This window comes from Pimephales promelas, chromosome 15, assembly GCF_988280905.1.
Source record: "Pimephales promelas chromosome 15, fPimPro1.hap1.1, whole genome shotgun sequence".
NCBI classification, from domain to species: Eukaryota; Metazoa; Chordata; class Actinopteri; order Cypriniformes; family Leuciscidae; genus Pimephales; species Pimephales promelas.
Genome location: NC_142783.1, coordinates 16,606,051 through 16,618,936, shown reverse-complemented (window position 1 = coordinate 16,618,936; position 12,886 = coordinate 16,606,051). Strand labels below are relative to the sequence as shown.

At 38.1% G+C, this 12,886-nt stretch overlaps 1 protein-coding gene across 2 annotated transcripts in view; it reads left to right on the top strand.

The window, feature by feature from the left end:
• The window catches only part of tdp1 (tyrosyl-DNA phosphodiesterase 1), a 42,358-nt gene that overhangs the window by 12,111 nt on the left and 17,361 nt on the right, over positions 1 to 12,886 (top strand). For both annotated transcript variants that reach the window (XM_089120246.1, XM_039671357.2), the window contains exons 8-14: positions 1,602 to 1,772; positions 3,366 to 3,444; positions 7,119 to 7,304; positions 8,541 to 8,589; positions 8,691 to 8,757; positions 9,351 to 9,458; positions 12,514 to 12,616. In XM_089120246.1, coding sequence (XP_088976372.1) covers positions 1,602 to 1,772; positions 3,366 to 3,444; positions 7,119 to 7,304; positions 8,541 to 8,589; positions 8,691 to 8,757; positions 9,351 to 9,458; positions 12,514 to 12,616 — 763 coding nt within the window. The remainder of the gene's footprint in view (positions 1 to 1,601; positions 1,773 to 3,365; positions 3,445 to 7,118; positions 7,305 to 8,540; positions 8,590 to 8,690; positions 8,758 to 9,350; positions 9,459 to 12,513; positions 12,617 to 12,886) is intronic.

Sequence of the window (12,886 nt, the reverse complement as noted above, 5' to 3'; positions counted from 1 at the left end):
AGAAAGGAAATAAAGACATCATCAAAGTAGTCCATGTGACATCAGTGGGTTAGTTATTTTTGGTCCAAAAATAAATAACAAAAACTACGACTTTATTCAGTATTGTATTGTCTTTCGGTTCTGTTGTCAAACCACGTTCAGTGACGCTGATGACGTAAGAGCCCATCGAGCTATATTTATAGGCTCAGGCCATGCCCACTTTGGCTGGAGGTGACGTAGTTGGCGCGAAGCATCCCCATTGGATCTGACGTCACCTAGGGCCTCTCACAATAGGCTGCTGCAGTTGCTGCGGGACAGCCAATAGGCACGTGAGCCATCTTCCCTATGTCTGCATTCTGCCATTATGCTTTTTCTGTTTGAAAAGATATCTCATGGACAAGAGGTTTTCTCCAGAGCCCGTCTAATGGAGAGCCTTGGCACTTCCTATTAGCCCCGTTGTGTATCATCCTGGTTGCAGTTCCATTAGAATTCCACTGGAGGTGATCGCGGGCGAGAGCAGAATGAATGGGAGTCTTTGGGGGTAAACGGCTAAAAGTGTCTCTTTCACCTGCTTGTCGTTAAATTAACATAGATTTAATAGCATTCTGCTATTGTGTGATGTCATCACATTTTTAAACGGATTTTTAGAACAGATAAGTGAACTTAAAAATGCAATTTTCAGCTGAGTGTATTATCTTAGCCCTCCCTTTTGAATACAAATTTCAAATTACTTGACAAAAAATTATATCCTGAGAAAAGTGGATTTATGGGGGTGAAACCCCATTGACTTCCATTCATTCTGCACTCGACAGAATGAATGGGAGCGCCCCCGCATGGACAGAGACGTGTTACTGCAGCCAGTCCAGAACCCGGAAGTAACCAGCCAGTGCCAATTCTCTTCAATTAGACATTCTCTGTTTTCTCCTAGCATAAGATATTACGCAGTATGAGAGAACCTCTCATAAGAGAACATAATTTTCACAATCCATGTTTTCTTTGTCTTTTTGTTCACTGTAAATTGTATGGAGTGACTTATTTATGCATTTACAGCATTGCTTGTTGCGATGCTTTTGTTAAGTTTAACCATGATTTTAAATGTGAGTTTCCAGTCTCTATTGAATGTGAAGTAAAAAAAAAAAAAGATACAAAATAATATAATAGCTTGTTATTGAGTTGTCCTTGCATGATGCGTACAGAAACAAACCTGCATAGTCTGATTTCAAAACAAATGACTCCTGTGAACAAATTATTTTAATGAATAGTTTGAAAATGTTGAAATTAGTCTGACAAATCCTTCTGAACAGAATGTCAAAGCGATTACTTAACATCGGACTCACTTACCGAAATGCAAGTTATCAGTGATGTCTATCAACATGAAGCAAGTTTGTGCATCAACTTTAGTTTTTCTCGAACTTTGTTATAATTACCCATTGGGATTAAAGCCATTTTGACTTTGGACAGGGTATGTATATCACGTAACACAAGCAAACCAATTAATGACATACCTTAGTCACTAGCACAGGATCTGACATTCTTGTGCATTAACTTTATTACTTTTTAATGATTCACGTCCTTTCCATTGGCTTCATTAGTAAAATATGCTGCATGTTTCTCTATGACAGGATGTGGATGAGTCCTCTTTACCCCAGGTTACCGGAGGGAAGTCCGGGAACAGCGGGGGAGTCTCCCACCAACTTCAAAAGAGACCTGCTGGATTACCTGGAAACATACCGGGCACCAGAGCTTGCCGAGTGGATTGACCGCATCAAACAGCATGATCTGTCAGAAACCAGGTGAGATTCTTTACAAATGAAGGAGACATATTTTATTTAGAAAGATTGTGTGATATCAGGCTTGCATGGAGACTTGACAGATTGCTAAAAGTATCCACAATGATGCTTGCTCGGGCAGCCACCATTCATTTAGAGACCATCTGGCTGACATGTAAGTCATCAAAAATATTTTTTTTTGTAGAATTGTATTTGATACAAAACTAACTTGACTAAAACAAGTGAAAAAACTTTGAAAATAGTTTCAGCTATGACTGAAAGTCTGAAACTGTTTTCTAGTATTTAATTTGCTCCATAGGGAAATGGATTTTTAATGAAAACTTATAAACTATTAAAGACAGATCTATAAGAAGACCAACTGTAATTATCAGAGGCTGTTAATCGATAGTCACGATGCATTTATTAGTCATCAATTTGCATTATTTCAGTTTATTTTTAAAACAATACTTATTTTTATTATACTTGCGTTTATTTTCATTATATTTTACTTATACTTTATTTATAATAATAGGGTACTAATGTTTAAAATTTATTTTCTTAAACACTTAAATTAGCATACATTTAAATTGACACCCACCATGGTGTTTCTTATTAATCAGATTTGTCTTCAGCCGATGCCCTACTGCTAGTCAAGTCATTTATTATTGTCATGTGTACAAGTTACCAAGTACAGCGAAAAACTTACTTGAATGCTACTCCACAGACTATAGACGGACCAAATACAATAAACCTCACTTCTATATTAACAAAACAAATACAGAAATTACCAAATGATTGCCATATGACGATAAGAAGTTCAGTGACAAAATAAGACAATAAGTGACATAAGACAATAGAGTGACAAAGTGTACTTTAAAGGTGAAGTATGTTGTTTCTGCGACATTAGTGCCACCTAGCAGAATTACAAAAATACAGCATATTTTGCAAACACCCCTTTCACATTAGACTCAACTCAAACACAACTCAGCAGCTTTTACTGTTGCTTGTAAAGGCATGTCTCAACAGGTAAATGTAGGCTACTTTTAATAAAAGGTCATGCATATTAGGAATACTTTTAGCTCTGTTGCTATGTGTCATCATAGTAAGCAACTGTGTAGCGAACGCGAGCATCTCGCTTATTAAACACATGTATCTGCACCAGGTCCATTTTTGACATGACGCACCACCCAGCATCCCAGGTTAAAGAAGTCACCACTCGCCACTGCTGTAACTCCTGAATAAAAGAAAAAAAAAAAAATAATAATACTCACCCCAATATTATTAATGGTTGAGGACAAGTTAAAACACCCAAAAGAAATTGTAAATAAATAAGAAATGTGTTTAGACTTTATAAGAATATCTGTCCATCCAAATGTAATTGTTTTTTTCACAGACATGACTCTGACAAATATGCAGAGTTTTTTAGACATTAAAAAGCAAATAAACTAGATAAATTATAAGAACTGTGTAGTCAAAGTTTGTTTCCACTAATATGACATGCTTAATATTCTGATTGGTTGTGTGAAAATTGCAGACACAAATCCCACCTGCCACATCATTTAAGGGTTGATTTTAAAATAAATACACATAATGTCTTATGTATGTTGTCTTGTATAGAGTATATCTCATTGGTTCAACTCCAGGAAGATATCAAGGACCTGCCATGGAGAAGTGGGGCCATCTACGATTGCGAAAAGTAATGTTTTTTTTTGTTTGTTTTTTTGTTTGTGTGTGTGTGATTACACATTTGTTTGTCTGATTGTTTTTCCCTCAATAGTTCCTCTCTGCCCTAGACATAAGAATGATGCTCATGAAAAGGCATTGTATGCTTACTGGATGCCTTTGAAATGTACTTTCAATTATTTATTGAGGGAATTCAGATAACAGGCAGAGCCAGGTGTTGGATTGGCCTTGGCAAGATTCAGAAACTGAGCTGGGAGAAATGAGTTTCTGTATTTCGTCTGAAGTTAAGTCAGACTGAACTCATCCTTGATTTTGTAAATGCTGCTTTGATATGAATGGCTGACTCACAGAGCAGACACTTAAAGGGGTCATATAATGGTACTTGCACTTTAAGTTGATTGAACTTAAATGTGTGTTGACAGTGCCTGTATACAACCATCATATAATGATACAAATCTATCCATTGTTTTTGTTTTAATCTCCTTATATGTTTTTCCCCGTCTCAAATCGAGCCGTTCGACTGTTCGACCTCCCACGATTGTTGATTGACAGCAGCGTTTCAACACAGACCCGCCCTGAGCAAGCGGTCATTGAGTCCGCCATTGTTGATACACTGGAGCACAATGGCATCTAAGCGATTGTGGTGTTCAGTTCTTGGGTGTAATGTCATTTTAATGTTCCTAAATCCGAACCCCAGAAGACGCAGTGTCTGAGTTTTGTTTTCGAAGGGAATATCCCCAATGAGCAACGTCAATGCGTTCATGTTTGCATGATTCGTGAATCTTTCCAGACTGCTTTATAAACAAGGGTCAGTATAAAGCTGGTTTTGCTAAGAAGCTGCTCCTAAAAAAAAAAAACCCTTTACATTACATTACGGCATGTTTTCTATGTACGACGTTCTCAATATAATTCATAATCCCACGTTTATAATGAACAACGCATTATGGTTATTGTGTTATTACAAACTGAGTATGTATACATCAGTAAACACATAGCATTCATACATCTCACTAAGTTACTCTAACGTTACCCTGCCAGTACATACAAAGATAGATCAAAGTGATATGTTAACCAGCCATTCAGAAACGTCCTGTTCGAGCCTTAATTGTCGAACTACTTTGCGGCTGTCATCTTATTGAACCGGGTCCGACTCCGGTTCAAACTGATACGATTGCACAGATGTGTCCTCAGAGACTCCCGCTCTTGTTCTTTCTCCAAAATATACCCTCAACTGTGGTCAAGGCAACACTCCACGTGTGTTGTGTCAAAACGCCCACAGAACAAAGGGACGGTGTTAGTGAAGCTCATCATTTAAAGGCATATGCACTGAAACGGTGTGCTGAAAACAGAGCTGTTTTTTAACCAGATAAAATTGTGTTTTCTAATAAGTGTTTTTTCTAATAAGAAAATTGTGTTTTCTAATAAGTGTTTTCTTACAATACTAATCAGAATTTTTAATTAAAGTATATTACAAACTTTTCATTTAGACCCTAAATAAATCAAAATAGCTTGTATGAAAATGGCATTAAATGACCCCTTTAGCAGCTTCATATGACTCATGCTACATCAATAGATCTCAACTGTTAGTGTCGTTGGTGAAAGCATGGAGTGCAAGTTGGGAGCGGGCCAAGATGGCAGCTTGACTAGACGCACGTTCTAGCGCTTGATCTGATAAACAAGTCACACTTTGAGTGATATTGAGATTCTTATAAAAAAGTTAGTTAATTAATACTAGTTACAAGGTTTCTTATTCTAATAGAGAGTTTTAAGAAGTCCTGTCAGCCCCTGAGGTGATGGATATTGAACTTCAAAGAATGATGGAAAAAAAGACTTATTAGCGAAACTCACTTCTACGCTTGAACTAACGTTGAGTCAGGTACAGCAAAGCATCATTCAAATAATTGGACAATCATCTGAGGAAATAAAAAAACATAGGAAAAGTGAATTCTAACACCATCAATCTGTTGAAAGACGCGTTAGAAGTGGTGTACTCTGAAATTTCGAAGATTTGAAAAACGAGGAGAACCTGAAGCACATCTCTAAAATGAGGAGAGAATAAATGATCAGGATCGGTACTGTTGGAGATGGAATCTTCGATTGGAGGGGCTGACCGAACGTGCAGAGGATATGTCAAGACTTGGGTAATGGAAATCTGCAGAGCGCTGGTTGTCGTAGAAGATAGTAATTTCGTTGCAACAATGTGGACCTTGCTCACATATAGTTGGAAGACCCATCTCAGACAGCGGCAAGGATAAGAAACCAAAGCCAGTGATTATAAGATTCACTTCCAGAACAGCGAGGGACCTCACATGGAAAGGAGCAAAGGGAAATGACTTTATTAAGAAGAACAAGATGTACTTCGAACAAGATGTACTTTGTTGGCCTTCGATCGACAAAGCACGGAAAGAGGGCAAAAGGGCCTTTTTTGTGGGAATCAAGGCAATTGTTGATTGGAAAGAAATTACAATGTAAACCATTGCTCCTTCATTATGGGTTCTGCATCTTAAATTACTGTGAAATGAAAATAGGTTATTCTTTAAAAACTTGAATGAATTATATAAAGTTTTTATTTTTATTAATGCTTATTCATTCGTAATGCGAAATTACAACAGGTGGTTGTTATTCCTTTTATGTTAATCAAATTGAAGCAAAAAGGATCTTTTTACTCAACTGGATCCAGATCCAACTCCTCCCACCTTCCGTATAACTAAACCTACCCATCTCCGCCCCCTGACCCCTAACCCCACCCCTAATCTTACTCATCTCCACCTCCTGATCCCTAACCCCACCCCTAATCCTACCCATCTCCACCCCTTAAATCTGGACCCAACTCCGCCCCCTGGATCTCGTGTACTGCATTGAGGTGCTACTGCGTTTTTTGGACAATGAAAACAGCGGTATACAGATAAGTAAATTGTGTGAAAAATACAGTGTTTTTTTTTACACATGAAACATGAACACGTTATATTCCACACTGTAAACAAAATCAAAGCTTCAAAAAAACATGAAGAACGAATGGGACCTTTAATATACAGTTGTAATACTTGAAAATAAATGGTGCCATAGAGTGCCGGAATTATGTTACTTTGTAGGCCAAAACGCAGAAGTGAGTTTGCATTTTAGCACTTCCGGTTCCCTTGCCCTAAAATCTAGGTTTTTTGAATGGGTTTTTGCTAACTTGTCTGAAATAAGGTCTGTGGTTAACAAAGCCTCTAAATATTTTCAAGTTTTGATCTATGATGTAGAACACACCAGTTATAACCTGCTTGTGTTTTTTTTAAACTTTATTGTGTCTGCTTGTGTTTTTTAAAAACTTTGTATAGGCTTCAAAATGTATACATTTTGGATTAACTTGTAAAGATTGCCTTGATAGTCAAAACGTGTAAGGGTCACAACTAAAGTTGTTGAACACAGATCTTATTTTTTGCGTTTTTTCCAAAAGTCTATGGGGAAAATACAGAGCTTTTCGATCGAGGGAACCCATGCGATGCTAGTGTCCGAGTTGTCCTACAAAGTGACGTCATAACTTCGGCGCTCTATTGAAGATAAGTCCATCTGTGCAGTCTCCCACACACAAAAAAAGTTCAGGCTCAGGATTTTTTTTTTTTTTTTTCATTTTAACCCTCAAAATGCTGATGCAAATATTGATATAGTTTGACATGCACTCACTGTTTTTGTTTCTCTCAGTTGCTCAGCGAGCATACACAGCCTGTACAGAACGAAGAGCGATGGCACGTGATTGGCCAGTTCTCCAGTATCGGCTCCATGGGTCTTGATAAGACTAAATGGTTGGCATCTGAGTTTCAGCGTACTCTGACCACGCTGGGGAAAGCAGGGAAATCCTTTGTCAGTCCAGAAACGCAGATGCTCTTGGTGAGTGTTTATATACAGTATCAGGATAAATGAGCCCTCAATTGTGTTTCCATTGTAATTAGGTTAGAATCAAGGAGGGATGCCGCAGCGCACATGTGCGTCGGCCTTTTTCTGCATGTGCCTGAACACACAAGCAACTGCTTTCAGTGTATAATTTTTCTGAGCTACAGAATTTGATGGCATCCCATGTGTTTAATTAGCAATTAATATTCATAGCGTGTTCTCATTTGCTATGCTTGAATTCCAATTTTACAAAAAGGGAAACATTTTGTAAACTCTCTTGCCACAAGCTGTTGCCACATGCAGTTACAAGAAGAATTATTCTCATCCATCCTTTTATTTGCATTACAATAACTGCTCAAATCAATCTTCTTTTTTCCATCTATTGTTAAATGTCAGTTGAAAAGTCAAGGCACCACACAAAGAGTCTTCAGCACAGAGAAAGACGTCAGATAGTACCATTAGGCCTTAAATGGCACTGTGTCTGTCATCTCTAAAGACCTAAGGCTCTTCAGTTCATTTCCATTTCTGTTATGTAGGCGTGAAATTATTGTAAACTAGATGATACGAATGTAGACATATAAAGGACACATACGCACAAAGCTACTCTTCTAAAGAACTGGTCTATATTAGTCATACAATACAAATGTGATCTCGATAGTGTTTTATAGGTCAGGATGGGTGGATGGATGGGTGGATTGATGGATAGATGTCTTATGCTCACCACTTTATTTGTAATATTGGGAAAAATGATTACAATGTATAATAACTAATAATAATAACATGTTTTAAAATGTTATTCCTGTGATGGCAAAGCTGAATTTTCAGCATCATTACTTCAGTCTTCAGTGTCACATGTCACATATCCTGATATGCTACTCAAGAAACATTTCTTATTATTATCAATACTGAAAACCGTTGTGTTGCTTAATTTTATTTATTTATTTTCAGAAACTATTATATATTTTTTTTATTAATAAAAAGGTTAAAAAGAACAGCAATTACTTGAAATAGACATTTTTTAACAATGTATTTTTTACCGTCACTTTTGATCAATTGAATCTATCCTTGCTGAATAAAATTATTAATTTCGTTTAAGAAAAACAAATCTTAGTTAACCTACATTTTTTCAACAGTAGTTTCGAATATATAGATTCATTTATCAATAATATAGGTTGAATAAACTGTCAAATTTTAAATTAATTTTAAGAGTCCTTAAAACAGTGTCATTTCTAGGTTTACCCGTCTGTGGAAAATGTGAGAACCAGTTTGGAGGGGTACCCAGGTATCATTTGTTTTTTTTATTCTGAAATCTGAGAAGAATAATTCCTCATACCTTCACAGTCATTATATAACAACAGACTTGTTTTGTTCTTATCCCTGCAGCTGGGGGATCTTTACCCTACAGTATACAAACGGCACAAAAACAGCTCTGGCTTCACTCGTACTTCCAGTAAGTACTCTTTCCTCTGTGGGATGTAAAAACACATTTTGACAATATACTCATCAGTATTCAGCCTAAAATGTCCCTTTTTAAATGTTACCATAAATATTCTCCTGAAAAGGCTCCTCAGCAATGCTCTAGACCTTGTGATCCAAACAGCAAGAGTTGTCTGACCCTTACATTGCTCCTTAGAAATTTCAATTGGGTTCTTATCCCATCTCTTCCAACATTTTAACACATTATCACCATAAATAAGCTATTTTACTAGTGGCCTCAATTTTTCTAAGTGATCAGAGATGGGCCTATTGCGATTTAGATTCAATCTCAGTCCCCGTCTGGAGTGCACACTACACTTCTACTCAGTATATTCAAATGAGTCCATGATATAGACTTCTGAATTCATGCTTGAACGCTGACAGCAATCAGACAGAAAGCTCTCCTCTTTGTCTGCACAGTATGCCCTAAAACATCATCTCTCTTCACCTGGAAATGGTGTGAAATGCTTTTTTCGGTATTCCTGCAGTGCAAAGATATATCAGCTGGTCTTTTTCCATTTCCTTTCTCTCCTTCCCTTTCTTTCTCAATCTCTCTCCCCTAAACAGTGGCTGGCATGCTGATGTTACTGGTAGGAGCAATGCGATGCCCCACATTAAAACCTACATGAGAGTTTCACCAGACTTCACACAGCTGGCCTGGTTCCTTGTCACAAGGTTAGAATTATCAAGTATTTTGCATGGTAAATTAACTTTTGCCTGTTTGACAGGCCTCATCTGATCAGTTAGAAATTATATAGCTACCCAGGTCACAACAGGTTGAAGGAGATATGTTGCCAAATTTGTTGAATGCAACTTAAAAGCTCTAGAGTTTGGAGGTGGGGAGAGGGGATGTTTGTACAAGAACAATATGTTGGATTTATTAAACAATAATAATGCTTGCAAACACAGATTGCAATTCTGAAATAACACAATGCACTTTTAAATAAATAGGCAGCATAATATATATCACTTGCTAATTTGTAGTTTTTGATCATCTCTTGAACATTTTTTTTTTCCTTTTTGTTGTTTCAAGCAGCTTTAAAGCTGCAGTCCGTAGCTTTTTTGGGTGTTAAAAATTATCCAAAATACATATTTGAGAAAATGAATAACCAGCCAGTGTTCCACACTGTCTGCTTGCCGTACCTCGATTCAAAACGGTAAGCTTGTAATAATGTTTTAAATTCCAGTGGTACGTCTTCGTACCAGACTTCGTACTTCTGCTCTATTTCAGTTCGCTTCTGTACTCAGACTGAGACATCGACATGTCTCTCAGTTTTCCTCCGGCCTGAAAACAGCTGACCAATCAACGAACAGAGGGCTGGCTGAGAGTCATAACTTAGACGCTAAGCATCGAGTTTAAGATTGGGGAAATCGAAAAAACGACCACAGATAAGGAGACACAGGATGCAATTCGCTCTGTTTTGGAGAATATTCCTGGCGTTTCCAAACTGAAGGCTGAACAAGAAGAAGGTTTGGTAAACATTATGAATGGAGCTGATGTCGTGGCCCTACTCCCGGTTTTGGTAAAATTTTAAATGATCAAATTTTACCGATCGTCAGCAAGAAACTGGGGAGGCCAAAGGTCGGCAAGGCGATAGTTGTGATTGTGTCCCCCTTGGTTGCACTCATGGAGGATCAGGTTGAGGTGGCAGCAAAACTCGATCAGCCATGTGCACGGTATTTCGCTCGATGGTTTCGTTTTCGCATCATACATGTGTTTAGAGTGCAAGTTTGATGCGGCTGAGCTGGCAAAATAACACACGTCATAACCAAACGTTATGTGATTGGCTTACGGGTAACCAATGATTTTATACTTCAGGCAAGCATGCGTGAGAAAGAAAACTCTGTCTAACTGAAGTAGCTGAGTTTGGTGTTACCAGGCTAGGATTTCGTGGGAGATTCGAGCATGTCTTTGCGTCATTACGTCACATCTGTACACATAAAGAGTCCCGGCTAGTAGGCAAAGTCAGAACCAGAACAAAAGTGTATGTTACTTACTTGTTCAGATGACATTTCACAGTGAAAATTCTTATGTTGGTCATACTTCCAAAAATAATAATCTGTGATTCTGAATGCCAGTAGCCACACCGGCGCCGTGACTGAGAACCTCGCACTCTCCTCAAACATTGTGTTAATCCGCTCTGTGCGTTGTCGAACTACTTCTCAAAGTTGATAATTCCGCAAATGGCTGTAATTTCGAAAAGAAATGGCGACTGCAGCTTTAACAGTGAGAAATGTTTATCACCGTGCTGACTTTTGGTGTCTGTGGGAGCTTGTTTTTGCCTATTAAACATGCTGAATTGGATTTACAATGTCTGAGAAGTGACGTGTTGCAGTCTGGTGACTGTCGACGTTGGTCTGTCGTTGCATTGTGAATTTGCCTTATCAGTACAAATCGCAATTTTTTCAGTCATCACCAATTTGCACATCCATTCTAAATCTAGGAGCAGTCTAGAAGGAAAATGAAATACACAATTTTAGACATAATTGCATTGAAATCAGTTTTTTTTTTTTTAATTATGCATACAGTGTATGTGATTGTGTTAGTCTTTTAAAACAAACACCAAAACATTTCTTTATTGTCTTGAATATGTCATGTTAATGCTGAGCCGGATGAGATTAGCATCATTTCTGCTCTTTTGTTCTTCAGAGAGTTACTCATAGCTGCCAAAATAACACTCTTGGCAGAAGGAGACTTGTTTTTCTTTGATTCCTGGCAGATTTGTGTCTTCTGTGCTGCATTGATAGTGTTCCACTCAAAGAAGTCCCTTAGGCCCTGTAAATGTATATTTACTCAACATAACCCTGATATGTTTGTTTATTTAAGATTATGCCATCCTGTTTCATTGGTCGTTTCTTATCTACAAAATCATAACCGCTTTCCTGTTTCTTCAGTCTGGGAGGCTGTATGTTCATTAGTTAGCACCATGGACTCTGAACCATTAACAAGTTTCCTTGAACTGCTCACATGACAATGCTTTTACAGATAATCAAAGTCCTTTAGTGCAATTGGTCAATTGAAGTGGTAAAGACTTTTCTTGGTGGTGAAGTGGAGTGGACGAGCGCCAGGTGGGTTATAAAACGTGGCGACGTGGCAAAAGAACACTCTTTTTGATTTATCTTTCAAATTAGATCCAGGAATAGCATGTTAAGTTCAGCCTTTGAAAGCTTGTATTTTGTATATTGTGCCCTAGAAGACAAGTAATGGAATAGAGATTCTGTTTTTATATCCATATTTGAAGAAGATCCATTTCTGTTAAACCAGCACACAAACGTTCTTTATTCAAATCTTTCAACATGATGTTCCTGTGGGTGCTGCATTGAAGCCCACGATTTACATCTTGAGCCAGCATGAATGGCCACTATTCCTGCGGCATTTCTCAAAGCGATGGCTTTAATCATGGTTGAAATGCACAGGGAGATTGAGGGGGATTGTGAGCAGTGTCTCTGGGTCAGTCGTGTCGGGTACAGCGAAGAGCTGTTCCAGGCCTTTTTATGAAGATGAATGCCTACAGTGGATGCAAAGCCTTCAGGAATAGCCTGTCATTCGCAAAGTCCAAAATTAATTAATTATTCAGTAACGGCAGTCTGAAAAGAGGTAATCAAATAAAATCCTTTAGCTTTGACATGTTTAATGCTATAATTTCTAGTTTAGGTGACATTTATATGTTCTGCATGTTATGCTTGAAGCATGCAAGGGGTAAACTTTGTCTGCTGGTGTCCTCCACAGTGCCAATTTATCAAAAGCTGCCTGGGGCGCCTTGGAGAAGAACAACACTCAGATGATGGTTCGCTCCTATGAACTAGGAGTCCTCTACCTACCTTCAGCCTTTGTGAGTATTGTGAATCGAGTCAGTACATGACAACTGAGATCTTCATGCTGTTGCGTTGTTTCTGGTTCAACCCTGGCTGAATTTTCTCTGATTTGTCGAAGATAGTCTAAAGTTATTTTATGTGATTGATGGTGGTGCCTATGGTTTGGCCTATCAGAGTATCTCAATCAGCCTTGTTAAACCACCTGGGTAAGCCACAACTGACAAGATGGAACCATAGGTGTAATTTGCGGGTGGGACACGTCCTCACCACATTTGCCAGGGTCGATA